The sequence below is a fragment of the Elgaria multicarinata genome, chromosome 1 (genome assembly GCF_023053635.1).
Source record: "Elgaria multicarinata webbii isolate HBS135686 ecotype San Diego chromosome 1, rElgMul1.1.pri, whole genome shotgun sequence".
Classification (NCBI taxonomy): domain Eukaryota; kingdom Metazoa; phylum Chordata; class Lepidosauria; order Squamata; family Anguidae; genus Elgaria; species Elgaria multicarinata.
Window position 1 is genome coordinate 167,847,584 of NC_086171.1, and position 25,649 is coordinate 167,873,232.

Here is a 25,649-nt window from a genome sequence, read left to right on the forward strand (position 1 = left end):
GCCCCCAATTAGTTTACTGAGAATGGTAATGAGATGTTTCCATCATTAGCTTCTCTTCTGCAGGCTGCTAGCAGTCCCGATTCTTCTTTAATTTATTTCTGGAACTGCCCAGATTTCTGCCACAGTTAAACTGCATGTTTTGACAGGTAGTGCCCCCAAGACAGGGAACAGCCAATCGTTTTTGATGGCCTGAAACATTTAGTCTGTTCTTCCAAGTCAGCAACAGGTTTGTATTTTGCACACAATTTCAAGAAGTTGCTGCATTGGCATCAGTGGGACTAAAACAGGCATAAATGATTGCAGTGTGTGTGCATGTGTGCCATTACTCCACAATTGATTATCTTGTATATGTCTAAGATTAGTATGTCTGGTAAGTATGGGATGTTAGAACTGAGTGGGTGTGGTTTATGATGTAATAGGTGGTGGGGAAAGGAGTATATAAGGAGGGTGTTGGAAGTTTGTGATGGGTATGTATGTGAGTTTGAGTGTGTGTGAGGAGAGTTGTTTAGTTATAGAGTAAGAAGAGTTTGGATTCTAGGGACTTAGGATTGATGTGAAGGGAGTGAGGTAGTTGGTGTGTGGAGAGTTTAGATCAGGCAGGATTGAAAGAATTATATTTTGATTTAAAGCTTTTAAACAACAATAAACTTACTATTATTTTGTTAGCTACCAAATACCACATGTCAGCTTGGCATTATTTACCTGCCTTACAGTTATTAAACACCCACACCAGAGTATTCCCACAGTATATTCAGAAAGATCCTATATTAAACCTGTTTCCCTCATAGCTAGGGGACAAGTTTTATTTAACCCTCCCTCAGGTTTTCAAGTGGTGGTGCTTGGCCTGAGAAGGGTTTATGCGATGGGCCTAGTGTAAAGGGCTGGTGACGTCACAGCATGTCTGTGTGATATTTATTTATTTATTTATTTATTTAAAACGTTTATATCCCACCCTATATCATTAGGATCTCAGGGCAGTGTACAGATAAAAGCATACAGTATAAAACAATAAATATACACAGCTAAAAACAAATTAAACCTTGAACCCAGTTCAAACAATATATAATTTAACAAAACAGTTAAAACAATGTGCCATCTTAGTGAGTTTAACCATTAAAGGCTTTATTAAAAAGCCATGTTTTTACTTGGTGTCGAAATGAAATCAGTGTTGGTACCAGTCGGGCCTCCAAGGGGAGGGCATTCATACATATCTCCATCCTGGGAATGCCAATTGGTGTTGAAGGTGGTGTTTAGTTTAGGAAATAAACAAAAATAAGTACACACAGGCTAAGAGAGCAATCCTATGGCCCCTAGACAGTGTCTGGGGGCGGAGCATAGAATAGTTTGGATTCCTGGACCTGAAGTCACAGTGCTCCAACCTTGGATTCAGGACTCTGAGCTCTCCCCACCCCCCTTGCCCTCACAGCTGGCATGGAAAGCACCGCCATGGCTGCCTCTATGAGCCTGCAAATGCGAGCTCAGAAAGAAAGGAAAGGGGACGGTTTTCTGGAGGTTAGAAGAGACCCGGGCAGGCAGTTTACAAACCATCCTCCAGCCGCCCCAGCCTCCTTCCCTCTCACTCCCTGATGCCTCAGCTAGATGGGTGAAAGTGCCTGTCTAGCTAAAACACAGTGCAGGGAAGCACAGACGGCAATCTCTTCCACACTCCTCCCGCTATGCATAGGATACTTGTCAGCCTCTGAGTTTGGAGGCTGATGGGCATCCAGATAGGATTGTGCCCCAAACTGGTTTACAAATGAGACTGGGTGGTAGAATGAGGGCTAGTTCACACATACATGTTTGTCACTGAACAGCAGCATCAAGTGATAACAGGTGAAATACCATAGATGGACCTTTCAGACAATTTCATGCATGATACTTTTAATCAGATAAGGTTCTCTCTCCAGGCCTCTGGTCCAGCTGTGTGTCGATTGTTTAAACTTTTGTGCTGGGCAATTGGGACAAATTGGGGATTCTCCTGCTTTAACACCCAGCAGCCTCTCTGCCTGAGCTGACAGGGGTAGCCTTGGTGTTGAGGACTCACAGACTGATTGTCCTGGGAGACTTCAAAGCTAATGCTGGGACCGCCTTATACTAACCGCCTGCCTCTCACCATCAAAGTACAGTGTTACAGAGAGCCCCTCATAAAATGTGCCTTAGGAATAGAAAGTGGACCTGCTTGTCACTCATTCCCATTCACCACTCCCACCGTCAGCATTTAGAGAAATAGGGTTTTTCTACACGAAGCATTTATTGTACACTCATTTCCTACTTAACAGATGTTTGTGGGTTCTTTAGACAATGATGTGCCCCTCCAGGTTTGCTTCTGTTTTTAAAAATAATTTTTGGCAAGGTTTTTTTTCTTTTTTAAGAGTAGGGAAAATATGGTATAATTTGTGAAAGCAAAAGAAAGGGCTTTCCCCACTTGTATAATTGCACTATTCTGCTATACCACAGTGCCATATAGAGGAAAGGAAACGCTCTTCACGTAGTGTTCAGATATCAATTGTGTGACTAAAGTGAAAGTAGATACAATGGATTAACAACCGCATGTAAAAAAAGCAAAAGATCCTAGCTTTGGAGACAGAATATCTGCATCTCCAAAGCCCAAATTGGTCACCAGTAATGGCCCAAAGGAGCCAAATTTTAAATGCTGATGTTTACCTTTAAAGCCTTAGATGTCTTTGGACTTAGGTACCTGAAGGAATACCTGCTCACACACCAACCTGTCTGTGCTTTAAAGTAATCTTCAGAAAATCTCCTTCAAGTGCCCTCAACATCTGAAGGCAAGCGGGCGATGACCAGAGAGCTTTCTCAGCCATGGTGCCTCATTTGTGGAACTCACTTTCTCTCCAGAGAGGCTCAGTGCTATATTTTTAGTGCCAGGAAGAGGCACATTTAATTTTCTTAAGCTTTTAAAAGTATTTTGATACACATGTTATTTGTTAAATTTTATTTGTATTTTATCTTGTTTTTGTAAGCTGCCATGGAAGCTCTGCTTAAGGGTAGTATATAAACATATGATGAATAACTATTCAGAATTGCCAAAAGGCGGTGCAGGTTGTCCAGGGGTGTGCAGAAGGTAGATCTCCAGATGGTTTCGAGTTCAGCTCCCAGAAGCCCCTGCCAGAATGGCTAGTTGTCAGAATGCTGGGAACGGACATCCAAAACATGTGGAAATCTTTCTGCCCACCCCTGGTCTAGATGAATGGAAGTCTGAGCTGACTCGTGTACATCAGCTAAGCATGCCCGTGGAAGACCAGGTTGGTGAATAAGACCCAGATTCCAAGGTTAACACGCCTGGCAAAGGGCTGTGCCAGAGAGGTAATTACTGGACCACTAGACTAGGATTCATGCCCCAAAATGTAGGATTATAGATGGAATTGATTCACTGACAGTAACCCGAGGGCTAGGTAAAACCCACAAAATAAAGTGTCTGCGGAAAAATCCTAACTATGGTGCCATTAAAAATCAGAATGTTTCCAAGACCTAGGACATCTTATAGCACCACCTACCGGAGAAAGTGTGCAGAATACACCATATGCAGCTTAAGTGGAATCAGATATTTTATTGAAGCAAGGCAACAACGTCAAAGAAGCAGCTTGCCACTGCTCCTGCCTCACTGCCTGAACAATTGTAGTTTCTCCCCATGATTCTAGCATAGTTAGGGTAGCTGCTAACCTTTCTGCTAACAGGTACCTATTGCCCATCTTTGGCCTTCCATCTTGAATGCCTTTGTCAACTTGCACTGACACTTTTTCACTGGATTGATTTTTTAAAACCTAACGTTGCATGGGCATGCATTTGGGTAGTTTGCCAAATTTCTCTGGCATGGTGCTGGGGCCTTCCCTCTTTTTAATACACATTTAATAAATGTGAACACACACGAAGGATTTCCCCCCCCCCACACACACACACCCTCCCATTCCTCCAAATAATCATTCATAGCTGTGGTTTACCCCAACTGTGATCTAATTATAGCAGTTAGTTTACTCAAGATCATAGCCTTCCACACTTTTAAGACATTCCTCACTCAATAGCTTCTTGTTACTCTTTGACTTAATTCCTCGAATGACTTTGAAGATCTGCAAAGCTTTTGGAAGGATAATGCTATACTGTCAGCATGTTTGACCCTGACAGCTGTAACTTGATTATGTCAACCTGAAGAAAAAACTAGCATAAACTACCTCTAAAAGAAAAAGGTTTTCCTTATTTGCAAAGGTTTGTTTTTTGATATGCCAGGATTTTCCACACACATGTCTCCACTAATCCATATTTATCTCAGCGAGTCCAATGCATTGATTCCTGACTTGCAAATTATTGAAATAGCCTTACTAAACAATCTTCTTTATCCCATTCATGGTGCTTCCAGATAAGGCTTTTAATGGTGACATCACCTTGACCCATTCATGGAATTTTACAAGGGATCCAGATGGCAACATCTTACACTTGAAGCCCTCCCGTGTTTTCTTACTGCAGAAAACCCGTAAAGTAAGAAAATATGGAATAGCTGCACAATGCCTTTGGGACTGTTAGGAACAGAAAGGACTTTTCTTTCTGTGTCAAACACTCTAGAATAGGCGTGGGTAACTTCTCCCCTTTCCCTGGCTGCATTTCTTCTGAGAGGGAATTTATCAGTGACGGCATAGCAGTGGAGGATGGGCCCAAGTCCCCCACCCTAATTTACAAAAGCTGAACTACTGCGACTCTACAAAGAGGTGACCTGGGTTGGGTTGGGGAATAGACATGTCCTTTCCACCACAAGGATATAGTTAACTACATAGGAAGAAATAAGCCAAGGAGGAGTATATTTGCATTCCTAAGCAAGTGCAAAATTCAAGACAAATCAGAAATGTAGACAAATTCACTTGTCATTATTTTGCCATAATAGACGGTGTTTCTTCTTACATCGGATGTTTTAACCCCTCTGGCAATTGATTTGTCTTTTGTGTAATGTATTATTGTTTAGTATGTTGCAATAAGTTGTCATGGGTACATTGTAATATTGAAGAATGTCCATCAGGCTGGTGCTCAGGTTTCTGGAGCAATGTGGACTTTAGCTCCCCTTTTACCATTTTAATCCTTGCTTCTTGAGGAATGTTCCATTTTGAGCAAGCAGCCTGTTTCTCAAAATAAGAGGAGACTCGTGATCTGGTGCAGCATTCATGTGAATGCCTTTTACTGTCTGTACAATTTCAGGTTTATTCATTCTTCCCATTCAGCAGAGAAAAATGGATGAACTCAACACCCAGCTCCAAAGCACAGGAATGTCTTATGGTGTTATTAAATTAAACAGATACCATTTAAAAAGTTCTCACTCCTTAATAGACTTTAATATCCTAATATCCCCTGCACATAAACTGTAGAAAATATTTACTTCCGTAAATAAATAAACATACAAATTGCAGACAGTATTTAGCAAGACACAGCATGGGAGAGATGTTCCCCCTAGAACAAATTATTCAAGGGAATCTCTTGTCGAGAAGTAAAGACAGCATCCAATCACTGGCCCAAACATTGTTCAGTAAATTCCCTTTAAATAAAATCATGTGAGGAAAAGGAGAATGGGACGAAGCACATCAGTAGTGGAGGAAGAATATACTACCTAAAAATACCCTGATAAATGGGAAAACTGGGAAGAAAACTTGTGAAATGGACGGCATCATAACTGAATATACAAAAACAGTGAGATGTGTCAGTCCATTATCAAGTGGTTGGATGCAAACAGCAAGTGAAGAAAGGAGTTGGTCAGCTCCCATCATCCATCGGTCAATCCCTAGAGCAGCCTTCCCCAACATGGCGTCCTCCAGATGTATTGGGCTACAACTCCCAGCATCCCCAACCAGCAGGACCATTGTCCATTCTGACTGGGGATGATGGGACCTACAGCCCAACACTTCTGGAGGCCACCAGGTTGGCAACCAGATTGGTCCTTATGCCAGGCAAGAAAGGGGACATTTAGAATATATAGATTATAAAATATCCCTTCACTTTAATCCATAGATTCCTATGTATGGAAGTAGGATGCCTGCTAAGATCACCACACACCCATGATTAGCCTGAGCTGTATTTGGGGGAGGAAAGGAGGACAGAGTTTAACACTTGACCCCCAAGGTTCAAAATGTTTGAGAAACTTTTAAGAAGAATCTGGGACTTGCTGTGCTAAAGTTATCTATAGCCAAATCACACTTGAGTCCATTCAAATGTACATAGAGATGGAAAGGCTGGGAGAAGGAACACGTTGGGGAAATGGAAGTTCAGCTGGCCCATCTTTCTTTTCTGATATATATGAGATGATGTCAGGGCTGGTGGCTATAAATACATAAACGGGGGGCGGGGGAGGGGAGAGACCAGCCGTGACATCATCATGTCTGGCTGCAAACTGGTTGTGCTTGTTTCATACTCAAGATTTTCTACCTCCCTCAGGAACTAATCAGAGTTATGACACTGTTAAGAGGCTGGGATTTTTGTGGTGAAGTGCCTCAGGCCTCTTGGAGACTTACCCTCAATTGATACTTAATGTGGGAAGCGAGAAAAGGCAGCTGTGATGTGCTTGTTTTCATGCCTTGGCCGACGCCTAGGCCTGTTCAAGAGAGCAGGCAGAACTGTCAAGAGGGCCCAAGACATTGTAGAACCTCAAGTAACTGACCAAAGCAACTATGGCCCTCTTCAGTCAATGTTGACATGTATGTGCTGGCTAGGCATGATTGGAGTTATGGTCCAACACATCTGGAGGGCTCCAGGTTAGGGAACGCTGCACTAAATCGTCAGTACTTCCCTCAAAGTTGAACAAAAACCCATCATTTGTGTGAACAGGGATAGCTGAAGGATGGCCATTTTTCAAGAGGAGCTTGATATACTAAGCTCTTAGAAGTAGCAATACTGCTATTCCACCCTACAGCTGGGGACTTAGTGGCACGTATCTAAGGGGCGACAGCCACACCTATGGTGTCCTGCTACAATCAAAGATGGTCTGGCAGGACTGTAGCATACTGTGGATCTCATGCCGACATAGGGGTTTCATATCCCTAAAGGTCTAATGAGTGGTTACCTACATAATTACCTCATGGCTCAAAATGCAAAAAAGCACAAGATGGAAACCAGGGCTGACATTTTGACCAAACCGCCAAAAGGGATGCAATTTTATTGGTATGTAAATAGCAGGCATGAGAAAGTTTGAGCAGCCTCAGGAGAATGAGGCTAGGGAGGGCAGGGGTTAACTTTTTCTCTCTCTGCCACGCTTCCCCACCCACAAATATGGCCTCAGTTTGTCATGTGTGAACCTGGCGATGCTGAGTGGCTGAGGTGAGTACCAAACCACCTAGCAACCCTCCAACAGAGAATGGTTTGGGGCTGGTTTGTTAATCACCTCTGCCATCCACTATCACCAGGTTCACATGTAATGACAAGCTGTGTTCAGTGGGAGTAATTAAGTCAATCCAGTCAAGGCTGATGGCTCCAATGTTAGTGGGGTGGTGAATCCCCTCTGGGTTTCAGTCAGCTCATTTAGAGTATTGGCTGATTCTGTCTGAAATCCGGAGTTGATTCACAGCCCCACTGATATCGGAGCCACCAGCCTCCACTGGCCAAATCTGCTGGCATGTGCAGGGCCTTATTAACCACCTCCCCTCCCCGCCCTCATGGTCCTCAGGCTTCCTCCTGGCTGCTATTTACATTCACATCAAGCCTACGTTGGCTCTGAGCTGCTTCCATTACAGCCAGAGAACAATCTTTCCAGTTCTAACTTGTGGAATCCAATATACATAGGATCCTGCCTTGGGGAAAGAGAGAGTTGGTCTTGGCCTTCCAGTGTTACTATTCGACACACCCTGAAGTCTCTCTCTCTGTACTGGATGTGCAGTTGTTATGCTCCTAGTTAGAAACAGCTGCACTTCATGCTACTGAATGAATAGCCACAAGCTATATGGCTCATTAAAAATATGCTTTATACCGAAAACATTTTTTCTCTCTGAGAGAGGAGTTCACTTTGCAAAGCTTGCCTGGCACAGGGAGCACCTCTGCTCTATCTGGGTGGCAGAAAGGCTGGATCACACATTGGGGGAAAAGTGCAGCTTGCAGCCGGCCTTGTGGTATACAGAAACATCCTTGGTTTTTCTGTAGAGCCCTTGAGCACAGGGCGGCTGGCCACGTCACCTCCTTATAGCAGGAAAGGCAGCAGAAATGCAAGCATTTTTACCCTGCTGCCACACTGTGCCTCCTATTTAGGACTGCACACAGTGAAAGGCACTGTGATTTGTTTGTGCCAGTCCATCACTTAAAGCCAAATCCCCAGAGAGACATGTTCTTCAGCCGACTGATGTTTACGCGAGCCTCCCTGTTTGCACTAACTGCAAGCTCTGTTTAGGGCATGAGTGGGGGAAAGTATCAGATGATGACCAGGATTTTCATTTCCGTCATGCCACTGCGGAGTTGCCGCCAGTTCAACCACAGCATCCTCTGCTAAACAAGCCCTGCTCCTATGTAGCTCTGCTGAGCATATTCATACCACCTCGATCGTGACCTGTGACACATCTGGAATGGGGAAAGGGAGCGGATTGTTCCTAAAGCCCTTCAAAAAAGCACAGATGTGCCAATTCACAATCTCCTTCCCATGTATATTCTGGTTCACATCAAGACAGGAAAAGCTGATGCCGCACGGGCATGACTTACAGCCCAATGTGAAGATCGACCGGCAGCAATGTTTAAAAACACACACAAACAAAGAAGTGATGAAGTGAGCCATCTTTGGTCCTTTATCCTCCCACATAATCTGACAAAGCTATCAAAGTAAGTACCCGGTTTTAGAAAGCATGGTCCTTTACTTTTCAAACCTGCAAGCCTCTTTTGCAGGCATCGGTGCAGAGGCACTTTGATGAAGGCATCAGGGAGAAACAAAGAATAACATAACCAGACTCCCTGTCATTAGATACCCTGAGATTAGCCCAGCATTTTTGCCCCCTTCAGCCAGAGAGTTTTTGCACATCTCATTAAAACACAACCCAGAAGAGAGGAAGAGGCAATACGTGCACTACTGACCATTCTCCATTATCCATTTCAATGTGCATCAATTTTCGCCACAGCCCTCCTCCTCCTCCTACACTGAATATTTGGCCATGTCGTTTTTGTCAAAGGTCACTTTGGTTGCAAAGTAAATGGCCACCAACCCAAAGCCGGTAGCAGATGCCATATAAGCAGTGACTGACTGTGTAAACTGAACAAGCGAGCCCATGAGGAGGGATGGGATGACCTGTGAAAGGAGGAATGCACTGTCCAAGATGGCCAGGTCTGAACAGATGCCCCGGCTAGCAGCTGCGGTGTCCGAATCTCCCACCATCATCATGAGCGAGACCTCACAGGGTGAGCCAACGCAGAGGGAAGAACCAGCAACAGGGGGTGAGAAGAGGCCTCCTCCGCGTCCATTCTGGTAGGTCAGTTTCTGGCCAGAAAGCTGGCCTTTGAGAAAGCTTTGCTTCTTGTCTAGTTGAACTGAATCTTCTTCTTTGCTTTTATGCTTAGGTAAATATATCTAAAAGGACAGGAAAAGGCCAGTTAAGACAGAACAAAGACAGAATTGGATGTGAAATATGCTACTAGCTGGAGTCAGGGAGAAACTGACTACTTGAAAGAAATGGTTGTTGGCTTCAGTTCCAGATCATGGAATTTACAACCTGGTTAGGGCTAGACAGACAAGAGTTAGCACCAGATTGAGCTTACTAATAGGTGAGTGCACAGTGAAACACTCTGTAAAAGTGATGCACTGTGCAGTGCAACACATTGGGTGCAGCAGCAGATAGCAGGGACATAATAATTAATAAACACAGATTAGATGTGAGGGAGCTGGGAAAGAAGCTACTGTCAGGAAAAGATAGGCCTGGTTCACACATAACAACAACCTAGAGTGCAGGTTGAACATGGGTTGTTGTTGAATCATAAGTTGTTGTTATATGTAGACCCTTCACTATGGTTTAACAATGGGTTGTTAACCACGAACAACCCAGATTCACAACCCAACAACAAACTATGGGTTCCCTTCCAGCAACAACCCATACTCAACTCATACTCTGGGTTGTCGTTATAGTCATAGAATGGAGGCACAGAGATTAGTGTTATATGGCTCTCTGAAATATTAAGATTTTGATAAACAGCTTTGAGGAATGTTACATCTTGTGATAATGGGCAGGGAGAAAACAATCTATGCTACTGGGTGGCTGGTTTGTTTGTTTGTTTGTTGCAATGTCGTTATAATTCCAAAATTGTTATCATTCCAAAATTTTCAACAGGATATTTTAATTGCATAATGGATTTGGGGGCAGTGAGGGAAAGAAAGAAAAAATGTAGTGCAGCTTCCAATTAAGCACATAGGTCATTGAGAATTTAGCTATAAAAGGCCCTTTCTTTAAACCAATGGGCAATTACAGCATCACCACTCAGAATCAAATGCTAGCTATGCTGGATTTTAAGAAGGGGAATAGATCTACTCCAAATCTGGACTCTGTTTTGTTCATACTGGCTGTGCCTCCCCCTCCCTTGCAAAGGCCTTCTAAATCTCATCCCTTCGCTTCTCTTCCCCACGTCTTCAAACATCCACACACCTGTTTTTCATGATGATAAAGCGACGCCAGTGTGTACGGCAGGATCTGCAGCACTGAGAATGGAAAGCCTGTCAGGGCAGCAGAAACAGTGACTATGACGATGCTCTGAGAGAAGCACATGATGAAGGCAGTCAATGGGAATAAGGCCACACTGGCTAGGTAGACGATTCGTGTCCCAAACTGTTTCACCATCCGGTCCATGATTGTAGAGAAGAAGATGGAGATGATGCACTGGAGAAAGAGGCCCAGGCTACCCATTCGAATTCCTGGGAACAGATGCATCAACATTGGGTGAAACAGGGAAGAATCAGTAGGCAGACAAGCAAGATGGCAGCCAGGTTTTAGAAAGCCAAACAGTCTTGGTGCATTGGGCATAATTTTGCCTTTAAATTCTTCAGGTCTTAACTGTCCATATTAACACTTAGGAAGAATCTCTTCCCATTTCATAAGTAATAGTTGGACTGGATGAAAGTATAAATGCATTTAAAACTGAAGATGCTTAGGAACCATGGAAGGGCCAAGGAGACTCCTTCTTTCATTCCTCTCTGCAGAACCGCAGATGGCCCACATACAATAGAGCACTAAACATTCACAGGACTTCTTGTCCAAGAAGTTAACTGTGACCAAGAAGTCTCCTGGCAGTTCACAAATCTTAACTTCTTCACCTAAGGAAGAGGCAGTATGACCAATCAGTGCCAAGTCAGAGTAGCCTTCCCCAACATGATGCCCTCCAAACGTGTTGGACTGCAATTCCCAGAAGAACGAGAATTGCAATCCAACACTTCTGGAGGGCACCTGGTTGGAGAATGCTGTCCTAGAGTTTTTCATCCATAAAATCTTCTGAGGCTTCCACAGAGACATGGACTTTCCACATTACCAAAAGGGGATTTATACCTGGGCCATAGTTCTAGGTTGCTCTGATTGTTGAGCATCATTGTGTATACATGATCAAGAATACAAATCTGGCAGGCCTCATGGGCACTCCTAGGATATGAATGTTACATAATCATTACATTCAAGCTGGGTCACCCAGACCTTCAGTTGACCATTATACTGGAACAAAGGGCAGGCAAGAGACTAAGTAGCTTTAGCAGGAGGCATTCAAAAATCCTGCAGCCACAGCAGCTTTTTTAAGTTAAGAAAGAAAGGGGACAACAGCTTAGATCCACAATAGCGTTTAAAGCCCATGCAATGAGAGGGGAATCCATAAATGTGGAATGGCACATACCAGTCACAGGAAAGGTATAAGGAGGGTCATGCAGCAAGTGAGCCACAGGTTCAATTCATGAAGAGTGTTTTGCTTGTGGGCAACCACACATTAGTCCTGAATTTGCATTAATCTGAGGCATTGACTACTTAAGAAAACTGAGAGCCACCATTAAGAAAGGATAGCCACTCCACAGAATAGCCTTCCCCAATCTGGTGCTCTCCAGATGTTTTGGACTACAACTTCCAGGATTCCTGACCATTGGCTATGCTGGCTAGAGCTGATGGGAGCTGAAGTCAAAAACATCTGGACGGCATCAATTTGGGGAAGAGTGCAGGCGAGGATTAAATGCCAAGCTAGAAACAATATGGATCAAGACAGTACAACAGCAGCAGCAGCAACAGGCCTCTTAACCTTGGAGGAGAGGACCAAAGCCTGGATTTTTTTACATAATATTGCAAAGGAAGAAAAGGAAGCCTAGGAAACTTGCATGGCAAAACAATGTACAAGGCCTCTTTTAGCCTTTTAATTGCAATGTTTTATGGTTGTATAAACTGCATTTTGTTTAATTGTATCCATCTTCTTAATGTTTTATGTGTTGATTTTAAATTGTGATCTTTGTTCAAAATATGTCAGCCTTTTACTGTTTTAATGATTGATATTGTTTTTATCTTGTAATAGTTCCTTGGACCCAAGCAATAAAGTACTGTTGTTACAAGGCTGCTCTTAGGATGGGCAATATCTTGAGCAGAAAATATGCTCAACAGGGGTGACCCTATGTGCTGGGGGATGGCAGATAGTCTTCCTGTTTCTGTTAAACCATTTAATAAGATGTGCAGCTTTGTATGGATGAGGCCTGAGAGTCTTCCTTCCCTACCACCCATTGCAAAAGTGCTCTTGGATACCAGAACAGAAGACTTCTTTCCAAGATGTTATAGGACTGCTGCCAGACATGGTTTACTGAACTAGGCAGCCAAATGGTCTAGTCCTACTCTGTATAAGGCAGATCCTTCTCTCTTTTGTATAAACTTGAATGATATATTTTATCCCCTCACTGTCAAAATAAATCAAGAATGAAAGCATGGATTATCCGGGTCCTTACAAAGAGATGGTGGGCTGCAGAAAGAGACTCTTAGGTTGCATGTGGCTAGCATGTTACATGTTTCCCACATCTGACCTCCATCATACCACACGCGTTAAGAACATTGGCCCTGGCAGGCATAGAAACGTACACATTCAGATCTATGGGCCTCCTGGGCCTTTTAAAAAGTAGACTTTATTTTTGGAAAAATGTAAATGATTCCTATAATATAGTGGGGAAATTCAGATTTAAAGTTGATCATCAAACCAAGGCAATTCTGTATGAGTGCATTGCTGAAAAGGAAGGTTTTAGAACTTGTTTTTCAAGATCTAAGGCCAACATGATCAATGGACCACACTGACACTAACTGGCCTTATTCCCTCCGCTTCCTTCCCAAAGCATTCCAAGTTAAGCAAGAATCAGGAATTTGCAACAAACAGCAAAGGTAACTTAATGAAGTCTTCTCTGCTCACATAATTGATCAGAGTTATGAGAATGAATTTTCTAATTACATCATTTGAAGGGCTTTGAATGTAAAACCTGGCATATTTTAAGGGCACATGCAATGGACACCTTTCCCCCCCACACCAAAAATCAGGTTACCTTCATCATAGTGCCGTCTGGCTTCCGTGCCTGGCTCAGCTCTGGGAACTCCCTGGTAGAGTCCTTCCCCAATAAAGTCCGTGTAGAATAGCATGAACGTCATGAGGGCCATCCAGCTGCACAGCTCAGCCACAAACAGCTGCCGGATTACCTTGGGGATGCGGCAGCAGATTCCATGCAGGCGTGGGGCCAAGCCACAAAGGTTCCTAAAAGCTTGGACCAGATGCCTGGCCCTCAAAAAGCTCTTTGGAAGCCAGAAAGAGCAGCAGCCAATGGGTGGGGGCTTGGAGGAATCCTTCATTGCAGGGCTGCCCAGAACATCTACCTGAGCTGCCACCTCTTCAGTCACAAAGGCAGTGGCCAAGACAGAGCTGAGAAAGATTATGGTGAGGAGGCTGAAGAGACATTCCTCCTGTCCCCCCAGGTAAGGAGCCAGGAAGCTGCTGTCCCAGTCAATTGCTGGTAGCAGGTACCCAATGCAGCCTCCCAGGCTAACCATGAGGGAATACATAGAGAACGCCTGCCGACAGTTGTCAGGGTCCTGGAAGAGATCAGAGAGAAGGGCTTCCAGTGGGGTGAAGCAGACCTGGCCACAGAAGTCAAGCAGACCAATGCCCATGATAAGGAAGGCCAATTCCAGGGAGCGGGTATCCAAGGCAATAAGGCTGGCCAGACGATGAGCATGAGGGATGATCAGAAGGCTCAGTAGAACTCCCAGACACAGGACCCAGATGAAGGGGCGGCGGCGGCCATAGCTACTCTGCCAGTGATCGCTGGCGGAGCCAATGAGTGGCACAAACAGTAGGCCTAGAACTGGCCCAATCCCTAGTAGGGGATTGAAGAAAATACATTAGTTGAGAGGAACGGTTGTGACAAGATGGTAGCAGTCACTTTAGAAACTGACCCAAGGACCCAGCCTAAACTAAACTGAAGGACCTGGCCTAAAAACTGTGGTAGCATCAGAGCCTCCCAACAGCCTCCCAAGGGTAAAATTGGCCTCATTAAAGAGACATTAACAATTGCTAGAGGATTGGCAAGCTATCCTGAAAACTTTGATCTCCGTCACCCCATCCTATGCTTCCAGAACAGAGATTTGTGCCTTCAATGGATTAGGACATGAAGATAGTATTTCCTTCATAGGAGCCATATTTTCCCCTCCAATGTATTGTTTAATTTACACTACTTTGCCCACCTTTATTTAAATCTCCTTAAGGAGGACAACGTCTTGTGGCATCTTGAAGATTCACAGATTTATTATGCAAGACATCTTCATAGGTCAGAGTCCACTTCCATCAGATGCATTCATGTATGTGTGTGATCCTTTAAAGTGCCACAAGACTCATAGCAGTTTTTACTGCAAACCAAACTAACACAGCTATCCTCTCTGGAAATTGTTAAGGAGGACAGTTATTCTGCTTGGCTTATGGAAGCCAAAACCCCTATGCTGAGAATCTCTGCCTTGGACTCTCCTGACCTTGTGGGCCTTGTCTTCTCACATGTACCAGGCAGTGAGTTTGCTACAGAGGAACACCAATTTTCTAGGGAGCAATACTTGAAAGTCATAGCTTTCGCCTCCTGAAATTCAGAAATCTTGAAGCCTCCTTGTTTGGTGCCCAAGATGTCTTAGCCATTCCAAACCTCCATTCAGTTCTCTCCCGGACATGCATTGGAGGTCCTTGCAATATATAGGTTCTTCCTTTATACATACGAACATGCCATAATAATGATGGCTATGTTGCCACCAATACACACATATACCTATCCAGTGCAGTTCAAGCACTAGATCTCACAATGAGAATGGTTGTCTCAAATATACAAATTAATTAATTAATTAGGAGGCCACTTACCCAGAACCATGGTCATGAATTTCTCTTCCACTCCCACTTCCAACAAGAGTGGTGGCACATAGGTGATGCCTGCAGCCAGACAGACTTCCAAGCCAAACGTTAGGGAATTGATCAACAATAGCTGTACTTTGCGGTTCTGGAACAGCATGCTGGCCCAGGCCCTCTGAGCCACAACCCTTTTGCACCTCAACATCAGACAGTTGCGCCAAGCCAACACCATTCTCCTCAAGATGATCCAGAACAGAACATCGGAGTCCTGTGTCTTCTTTTGTGTCTCAGTAACAAAAGGTCAGCAGCCATGTTTTACCCAGCAGTGAACAACTTGTGTTATGTTCCCCACGGCTCAAAACTCAATAGAGGCAGTCTGGGCTCAGGATGAGAGGATTCGTAGTCTGGACTTTCTCCTCTGTGTCACATTCTGCATAAAAACAGGAAAAATTAAACATCACATACATCAACAGCAAATTTCTTCAAGTCTACACACTTTTAAAATGCAGTGACACCATATAGCAAACTCCTCTGTTGGGTAGTTCTCCCGCAATACAACTTCTTCCTACCATCTAAGCTAATCCTACTGGCAGCTTTTTTTTGTTCACAACTGAGAACAATCTTACAGTGTCATTTCTCCCATTTTCTAGCTTCCATGTATAGCACTTTAGGGACAGATCTACACATACTTTTTCATGGCTTTGCAACTGGTTCAACTGTCATGGCTTCTCCAAAGAACTTTGGGTGCTGTTGTTTGAGCAGGTGTTAAGAGATGCCTAAGCACTAATAGCTTAACAAAACTAACCCCCACCCCACCCCCAAACTCCTTGGTTGGGAATGATCACACTCACAGAGCAATCCTATATATCAGAGTTAGGGAACCTCAGGCCCTCGAGCCAGACCTGGTCCTCCTGGATAGCCCTAACCCTTTCCCTGTCTACCATCCCATTCCCTTGACTGCTGATCATTTGGTGGTTTTCCAGCTTTTGCACGCACACACACACACACACACTCAAAGAAGTCAAAATACTTAGCTATGGGCAGGAAAAAATGAAACTAAATGGGCTGGTATTCATTGTATTTTGGCCCCACCCACCACTGGAATGCGGCCCCTGAGAGCTTCTCCAAGATAGAATTTGGCCCTCAGGCTGAAAGAGGTTCCCCATCCCTGTTATACATGTCTACTCAGAAGTAAACCCCATGGCGTTCAATGGGACCTACTCCCAGGTAAGTGCATATAGGACTGCAGCCTTAATTGGCTGAAAATTGGTTTAGTCTTATATTATGTATGTGCCTTAAAGCATGGGTGGGCAGAAAGTAGACCTCCAGATGTTTGGGACTTAAACTCCCAGCATTCCTGACCATTGGCCATCTGGCAGTGGCTTCTGGGATATGAAGTCCAAAATATCTGGAGATCTACCTTGTGCTCAACCCTGCCTTAAAGGTACAAGTGAGAAATATCAATTAAAGATAAATTAGCAGACTAATGAAGTGCATGCCAGGCTGTGTACTGATATTCCTGCCTTAATAAGCTTATCACAAGTACGTCCCATTAGCAGAAAGTCCAACAGGTTATATGGTACATTAAGGCTACAATTCACCACAACGGATGACCCTAGGGGTGACACACACACCCTGGCCCCAGTTCACCACAAGTAATTGTAAAATGATGCACACTGGGGCCAGGGGAATCCTACTATGACATATACACTGACAGGGTCTGAGCTAGTGATCACTAAGGATCATGGTGGAGGCCTCAACAAAGGTATCAGTTCCATGTAAACCAGCTGTGAAAAAGACAAATTCCATGCTAGAGAACATTAGAAAAGGAATTGAAAATGAAAACAGCTGATATTGTAATGCCTTTTCAGAAATCTATGGTGTGGCCATATACAGAATACTGGGTACAGTTCTGGACATCTTATCATTATTCCTACTCTTGACTGGATACAAAAGAGGGCAGGGCTGCTACAGCTTTAACTGTTATGATGAAGAGGGAATTTCACCATGCAAATGACACCTGCTGAAATTCCCTTTTCAATACAACTGTTAAAGATACAAGAGTCCCGTCCTCCTTTCTATATGGTCACCCTATCAAAAAGGCTCCCAGCATAAGAACAGCAATTAAAAAAACCAACAAAGAATATTTATCAATCCATCATTGCAATAAACAGTATAGTATCAATTAGTTTCAAAAAGTAATATTACAACCCAAGCAAGCATTTAACAACAGTACGACTTTTAAATTTGTTACAATATTGGCAATATGAATCATTAAAACATTAATTTGTATTATATATCAGTTACACATACATCTCCAAAAGGATGTCGTAGTTGGAAAAAATTCGGAAAAGGGCGACCAAGATGCTCAAGGGGCTGGAACACCTCCCTTATGAGGAACGTTACAACTTTTCAGACTCTTTAGTTTAGAACAGGGATGAAAACATGCAGCCCTTTGGCCACACACTTCCCTCTCCCCCACCACGCTTTTAAAAAGAAAAGAAAAAAAGGAGACACGACTGGTAAAGATAAAATGCCTTGAGTTCTTTGCAAGAGGAAAAAACCCCGAGATATAAATGTAATAATAAATTCAGGATAAACAAGAGGAAGCACTTCTTTCTACAGGACATAGTATGGAATTTGCTGCTCACAAAATGAGTGGCCACTAATTTAGATCGTTTTAAGAGGGGAGGAGGTCACATTCATAGACAACAAGGCTACCAAGAAGAGGGCCTTTACTGCTGTGGCACCCCGGTTGTGGAATGAGCTTTCCAGAGAGGCTTGCTTGGTGCCTCTTTCTGGCACCAGATGAAGACCTTTTTATTCTCCCAGGCACTTTAGTCTTTAGTGTTGTTTTAAATCTGTTACTGTATTTTAGATCTCTGCACTGCTGCTAGGTTTTATTTTATACTGTGCTTTTAAAGTTTTACATGTTATATTGTATTTTATGATGTATTTTGTGGTTTTAATTACTGTGAACTGTCCAGAGAGCTTTGGCTGTTGGGTGGTTTAGGAAGGAAGGAAAGAAGGAAAGAAGGAAAGAAAGAAAGAAGGAAGGAAGGAAGGAAGGAAGGAAGGAAGGAAGGAAGGAAAGAAAGGCAGGCAGGCAGGCAGGCAGGCAGGCAGGCTACTAGTGGCTACCAGTCACAATGGCTATTTGCAGCCTCCTGTTTGAGATGCAGTATACCTCTGGATACTAATTGCTGGGGAACAGTGGCAGAGGGCTGCTGAGCTCATGCCCTGCTTTGGGGGCTCCCAGGAGATCTGGCTAGCCACTGTGTGGGGAACAGGAGGCTGGATTAGATAGTTCTTCTTTGCTCTGATGCAGCAGGGCTCTTTTGTTCTAAACTTATTGTTATTATTCATTACATCTGTATACCGTCCCATAGCTGAGGCTCTCTGGGTGGTTTACATAGGACTTAACTTAGTAGGATGTGCTTTCAAGTGAACCTTAAGAAGACTGTGCTGCAAGGCTGCAATTCCATCGCCACTGAATTCCCAGGAACTCACTTTTAAATAAACATGCATAGGTTGGGCTGAAAATGTCTTTAGCCTGCTGCATATACCTTTTGATGAATTATCCCCTTGCAGAGAGGCTAGATCTGCAGTGCCATTGCTACACACCTTGTTTAAATCACCAATTGAGTTACTGGAACAAATTACTGGAACAAATGTACTGTTTTTGGGATTGCTAAAGAAAATCTTGTACTGGAGGGAGCCGGATATGAACCCGGAACAGGATGCAGGAATGATCATTAAAAGCAATGAACAATTAAGATTTCCAAGCCAGTTCCATAAGAATGAAGGCATCCTTCCAAAACTGCTCTCAAAAAACAAAACAAAACAAAAAACCTCATCAGGTCTCCTCACCTGAAAACACACCAGACTTTTCTACCCATCACCTGAACGGGGACACGTAGGTGGACTGAACAGATGGCACTTCATTCTGTTTCCCCAATAAACATGATCCACTTCAGCTTCCTGTGCCAGGCAACTGGAGTTAACTTAATGATTAATTTGATGCCTACATTACTGTCACTGAGTTAATTACTTATTTGCCCTTCAAACATCTCCTTTAGTACCTCATTCACATGTATTATGAGGGGAAAGAAAGTAAGCATGCAAAGAAAAGGGGGAACACTTTTTTAAAAGAAGGAAGGAAGGAAGGAAGGAAGGTTGGTTGGTTGGTTTTCCCACCACTTTGGGCTTGGAACACAATTCACTTTTGGTAAGCCATAGTTAAGGGACACACTAGAACAGACCAGTAGGTGGCGATATTGTCTCCATGGCCATGGCTTACCTATATCTAAAGAACTGAAAGTTTACTCCAATTCATTCCTTGAGCACAGTTTATCCTTATGCCACTGTGATTTTCTTTACTGGAATGGAAAGCCCCAAATATGTAGGCTGCAAAGTAGCTTTTCTTCATATGGGGACTAACATCCTTAACCAGCATGTAAAAGTGGTGGGCACTTAGTCTCTGTACTCCTACGACGAAACCCACTGGAGTTCAGGAGGAAACAAAGGCAGATTGCAAATAAAGGCTCTGCAGCCTCTATAAGGAGATGCTAGTTGTTAATATGGAGGTATACTAAATAATATGGAGGTCCAGCTATTCGGTTTGGAAAAGCAAACAAAAGTGATTTTACTGTGTTATATCAGTAGGTGAATGCCACCTGCATGGTCTCCTTACACAGAATAGGAGTTTAAGATTTGCAGAGCTCACTGGCCTTTTCTGGCCAATACACTTCCCTTGCCATAGCTGTTCCCTTGAGCAACCCATAGCAATATCGAAAGGCAACAGAATTTCTCAGCGATTACTACCCGTCATTATTATAATCACAAAGCCTGCATTTGTCCAAATTACAACCCCAGCACAACTGCCCCCCCCCAATAGCCAAATGGTTGGTTTCAAGAAAGGGAAAGGAAAGGAGGGGCGATGAAAAGGTACCATAATATCAACAGCACAACTATTTGTGTTTTGAGAAGCATCCCAGAAAATGCCTCCCAGTTTTCAAGTTGTAAAATATTCAGGCTTGCAGAGATTTCCCTTAAAGGTCTTCGCATCATCCATTTCAAAGGAATTATCCCTGCCTCATCAAGAGCCTTTGCAATAATAGTTACTTTTATGTAAATTACCTTGTTAACCTAGAAAGTGATGGCAGTCCTGTCACTATCAAATGTTACACTGTCCTACCACCAAGGCAAACTATTGCATGACAAATCCAGGTAATTCACAAGGTCCACACTTCTCTAGCATCCGAGTAAATGCAGAGGGATAACTCAGAAGAGACCAACTCCCATTAATTAGCAGACTGAAATATATGTGGCTTTAGAGAAGGCCTGTGTGCTGTATCCCAGGCACACCAACTTCTCCCCAGAGAACTAATTATGGCCCTTAAGGGAGGAGCATCTTGGCTCAGAGTTGAGAAGTTCATCCGGCCATCATCTTAATGCTACACATAACTGGTACAGACATTTTCATGCCTCACATCTTTCCCTCCCCCCAACACTTCATTAGCCCCTCACCCAACTTCATGGTTTCAGTGCATTTCTCTGCATGAAGACTGCATTTCTCTAGCATACATAGGAAAGGCCATCCCAAGGTAGAAGGGAAAAGATGCACTAAGGAGGCATAGTAACACACACACACACACACACACACGCAGAGAGAGAGAGAGAGAGAGAGAGAGAGAGAGAGAGAGAGAGAGAGAGAGAGATGAGCTAGTGCCATTTTGAGAATGGAGGTCAAGCTGAAAAATCCTCCATCTCCAAAAGTTAGATGCCTTAGGGTGCAATTGTATGCATGTTTAGACAGGATGGGAAAGGCCTACAACTCCCAGCATGGGTGGCTGGAGAATGGTGGGAGTTGTAGGACTTTTTACCTATCTAAACATGCATAGGATGGTGCCTTTAGAGTCCCATTCAGTCCGTTTCCTTCTGCAAGTGTGGAAACCCAACTTTACTGTGATTGACTGCAAACTGGGGGAAATGGGAGGCATTGAAATGTGAACAGCTACTGAAGTAACATCTCACACATTTTCCACCTTTAAAGCCAGGAGTATAACATTATTTACACTCCAAGATGTGCTTCTTCCCTCTGTAATAATTTTGAGTCAGCAATAGCAACTCACTTGACAAGCTGAGAATCAGCAACATACAGAGAAGCCAAGAGTCAATCGCAAGGAACATTTTCAATTTCCAGGGGAGTAGCCATGCCAGCCTGTTGCAGGAAGAACAGCAAAGAGCCTGGTGGCACCTTCTTTTGTTAAGTCTCTAAAGTGCCACCAGATCCGTTTGTTGATTTTCACTTGATCAGGATTCACATGGGCAGGGTCTCCGCATCACCCCCACCACCCACATTGGGGTTTCTTTGTATTTTAAGTATATCATTTGCCATATAACCTGGATGATTGGGTGGAACACTGCTCTTCTGGTCTCACAAAAATAGTCATCAACATCATCTATAATCAAAGTGTTTCAGATTCATAAGTTAGCCAAAGATGAAAGTAGGCATATTTTTAAGGATGGTGTGTGCAGCGCCCAGAGAGCTTCGACTATGGGGCGGGATAGAAATGTAATAAATACAGAACCCTCCTGTACAAGTTCTGTGTTTGTTAGTTTTACTAGTTCCCTAGATGACAAAGATAGTTAGATGCCTGGTTTGACTTTACAGTTGCAATCCCTCCATCTGAAAGGGAGAGGTGACAATATCAGAGGCAGTAAGCCTGAATACACTAGTTGCTTGGGAACATGGGTCTGAAGGTGCTGTTACACTGTGTCCTGCTTTGTTGGTCCCTGGTAGACGGCTGGTTGGCCACTATGTGAACAGAGTGTTGGACTAGATGGACCCTTGGTCTGACCCAGCACGGCTCTTATGTTCTTAAGATTTTCTGCACATATTAACTCAATTATATTTATGGTAGCTGAAAAATTGCTGTCTGACTTCTAGAAGATGAGCGAGTCAGCTCTGATGCTGACAAAAGAAAAACTAGTCAGACCATTTAAAAACTTGTCAGGATGAAAACCTCCTTGGGATATACACTTACCCTAAAGCCATGAAACTCAAATAAAAGCACTTTAAGCCTTTCTGAAGTACAACTGCAGATGAACTCAACCAGGTTTCAGATACAGGTTAAGAACTTGGCTGTAGTGCACTGATTTTGGCAGAGCCTGCCACAGTGTGAAGAGGTGAACGGGGTGTGGGGGAGGCTTCCAGGTCTCTAGAAACTGCAGTTTAAGATCTTTCACATAAACCACTCATTTCATTTTGCTTTGGTACTAAACGCCAGGCAGGTCAAAACCTGGGACCCCAATGTTCTCTCATGTGCAAAACTAAATCCATACTCTGGAGTCAAGATGCATTGATATACATCAAAAGCAGGGACCCGAGAAGAAAAAGAGACTCCTAGAAATTCCTGGCTACCACACAAATCCTCTCCTCTACTGTAGTTTATGAAAAACATATCCCCCGTAGTTTTGTAGTTGCAATATTTCAACAATGAACTTCCACAACAAACACAATTTTCTAACTACATTTCTTTCAAAATGTTTGCAACCCTCTTCAAGGAGGAGCATGGGCTGGCTGGGGGTGTGGGGGGAAGTGGAGGAGAGAGAGAAAGAAATCCGAAGAATTATTCTGGGATGGAAAAAGGAGAAGACAGCGTACAGCTAAGAAAGGGCAGCAAGACCACGCTGTTCCAGCCTCTAAGAAACCTCTGAAAAGGCAGCGTTTAATCCCCAGTACCAAGAACCAACTCACCTGATTCTCTGCGGAGGCTGTGGGCCAACAGGTGAACTCCAAGCACACTGGTTTCATTCTCGCAGACAAAGCTTCTGCAACAAAGTGAGTTTGAGCCAGACACAAGGAGTGTGCCGCTCATTGTGAGTGAGAGGTAGTATTAGTTTGCAGGGAGGAGGAGCCGTATTAACCTATATATTCAGCACACCTATCCTATTTGGTTTGGGAGCCCTCCCTCCTGCTCTTTTGCCTTTTCTTTTTCTGTTGCCATCCCCGAAGGATGCCAGTCGCACCACAGAACGATTATTTATTTATTTATTGCATTTTTAAACCCCCCAATAACCGAAGCTCTCTGGGTGGTTCACAAAAATTAAAACCATTCAAAGCATAAAACAAACAGTATAAAAACATGATGTAAAATACAATTTAAAAGCACAACCAGGATAAAATCAGCAGCAGCAGTGCAGAAATACAAATTTAAAATACAAATTTAAAACAGCCAAGTTAAAATTAAATTAATAGACTGTTAAAATACTGAGAGAATAAAAAGGTCTTTACCTGGCATCTGAAAGAATATAGTGTAGGTGCCAGGTGAACCTCCTTAGGGAGCTCATTCCACAGCCGGGGTGCCACAGCAGAGAATATATGTTTTATAGGGAGTTGAACGCAACACAGAGTTCTGGTTACAATGCACCATATGCTCCTATGCCTGAAATCTCACTGCGCCACAGAACAGAGTGGAGGGGCGCAGTTTAAGAATCCCCATGTTTTGGTTGCCACTTTCTTTGCTGGCAGGGCTCCTGAGTTCTTAACAGTAGCACGAGGGATAGTAATCCAACAGGGGCGGTCCCCACCCCACCCCTGCATTTTACAGCAAGCAATGCTTCACCTACTGAATATCTGATCACACAATTGTTAAAAAGGCCCTGCGGGGAGGGAGAAAAAATACAGCTGCCCTCCGCCCCCCCACCCACCCTTGCCCTGAAAGCATTGTCACAAGTCACTGTGTATCTGAATAATTCTGTCTCCAGAACAGAAGAGTTTATACTCAAGCGGGCCTCTTGGAAAGCATGCAAGATTATCCACAGAACTGGCATGGAATAAAAGCAATTGTGAGGGGAGGGCTTACATGTTTCATGAGTAGCTCATCAAGTACAATGTCACTGTTTAACACTTATTGACTCAGAGCAACAAAGTTCCTACATAAGAGCTGGTATGCATATGCCATTTCAGTCCAAGTTTCATGCCTACTGGAAGATCTGACTGCTTTTATCTGGCTCCATTTGTATTAGGACAATACTAGAAAGGAGGATCTGGGTTATTTTGGAAAAGCAACTTCAGCTGACGGGGGGGGGGGGGGGGCGAACTGCAGCAGGAAGAACAGCCAATCAGACCAGGGCAGTGCCTCCCATTTAGATGAATGGACTCAGGTTGTTTCCCAATCATCTGGAGGAAAATATGGATCAAGGTGGGAGGAAGTCAGGGGAAAACCTGTTGTCCTTAATTCTGTGCTCTCTATTTTGCAGGTGCCAGTTTGGCTACAAATAACCGTCTCTACTGAGAGCAGCCATATATTATAAACCACTAATCTCCACCGCAACACATTTGCTGGCAGACTGGGTCTGCCAGGCGCAGCGCCAAATATAGATACCATAGTTGAAGAGTTCCTGACAGATAGGCACATTTGGAGTCTACCATGCTGAAAATAAAGCAGTGGTCATGATGACACTCTGATGAAGCTGCCTTGTTCAGACCTTGAAATCTACACCCTCACATGCATCCCACTCCAGGATTCTAAACACCACATCAAAGAAAAGGCCGAGTCCAGCTCTCAAAATATGTGCAAGCCTGCCTATTGTTTTCCTTAAAGTCATTCAGTTGGAATAATATATATTGCAGCAAGCAGTATGGGAGCATGGGATGAATATGGATGTGGCAGTAAAATATGATTGGAAGTGATGACAGAGAGTAGATACACATGCAAGGCACGAAGAAGTCCCATCCCTAAATCAAGGTGGGTGGGCAACGTGCGGCCAGCAGCGTACATGTGGTCCCCCACAGTCTTTTTCGTGGTCTCCCTGCTAATTTGCCATCATGGCAATTTTGCAAGGAAACAAGGCACTTGGGAGCACTCGACTCGTTTGCAAGCAGGACCACGCTCCCAGAAGCCTCTCTGGTTTCCTTGCACAATCACCACTCTCTTTGCCACTGCTTCAAATGTGGCATCAGCGGAGGCAATTTTGGCAGGGGTGGGTTCTGGGGTCAACAATGCAGCCCCCACCCCAGAGGTTGCTGACCCCTACTTTAAATAATAAGCACTTGGGGTAAGATGGGAGCTCAGTGACGGAGCCCCTGTTTGCATGCAGAATCTGAAGGCAGTCCTGTATGAAAACTCTGACGAACCACTGGCTAGCAGCATAGAGACAATATTGAGCTAAATGGACTAATGGTCTGACTGTATAAGGCAGCATCTTATATCCCCATGTTCCGTCTCAGTCTAAGGCTGGCTGACTGTAATTCACAAAGTATTAATGTACTATACAGCACAGGTAATTACTTGGGGAGTGGGGGTTTCTGAGATAATGCATGT

At 43.8% G+C, this 25,649-nt stretch overlaps 1 protein-coding gene across 2 annotated transcripts in view; it reads right to left on the bottom strand.

Annotated features, from left to right (window-relative positions):
- Positions 1-5,321: 5,321 nt before the first annotated feature.
- SLC45A3 (solute carrier family 45 member 3) overlaps positions 5,322-25,649 on the bottom strand; it is a 48,415-nt gene continuing 28,087 nt past the window's right edge. For both annotated transcript variants that reach the window (XM_063142676.1, XM_063142683.1), the window contains exons 2-5: positions 15,331-15,748; positions 13,484-14,308; positions 10,593-10,858; positions 5,322-9,526 (exon numbers count right to left, since the gene is read on the bottom strand). In XM_063142676.1, the coding sequence (XP_062998746.1) occupies positions 9,095-9,526; positions 10,593-10,858; positions 13,484-14,308; positions 15,331-15,550 (1,743 nt within the window). In that variant the 5' untranslated portion in view covers positions 15,551-15,748 and the 3' untranslated portion in view covers positions 5,322-9,094. The remainder of the gene's footprint in view (positions 9,527-10,592; positions 10,859-13,483; positions 14,309-15,330; positions 15,749-25,649) is intronic.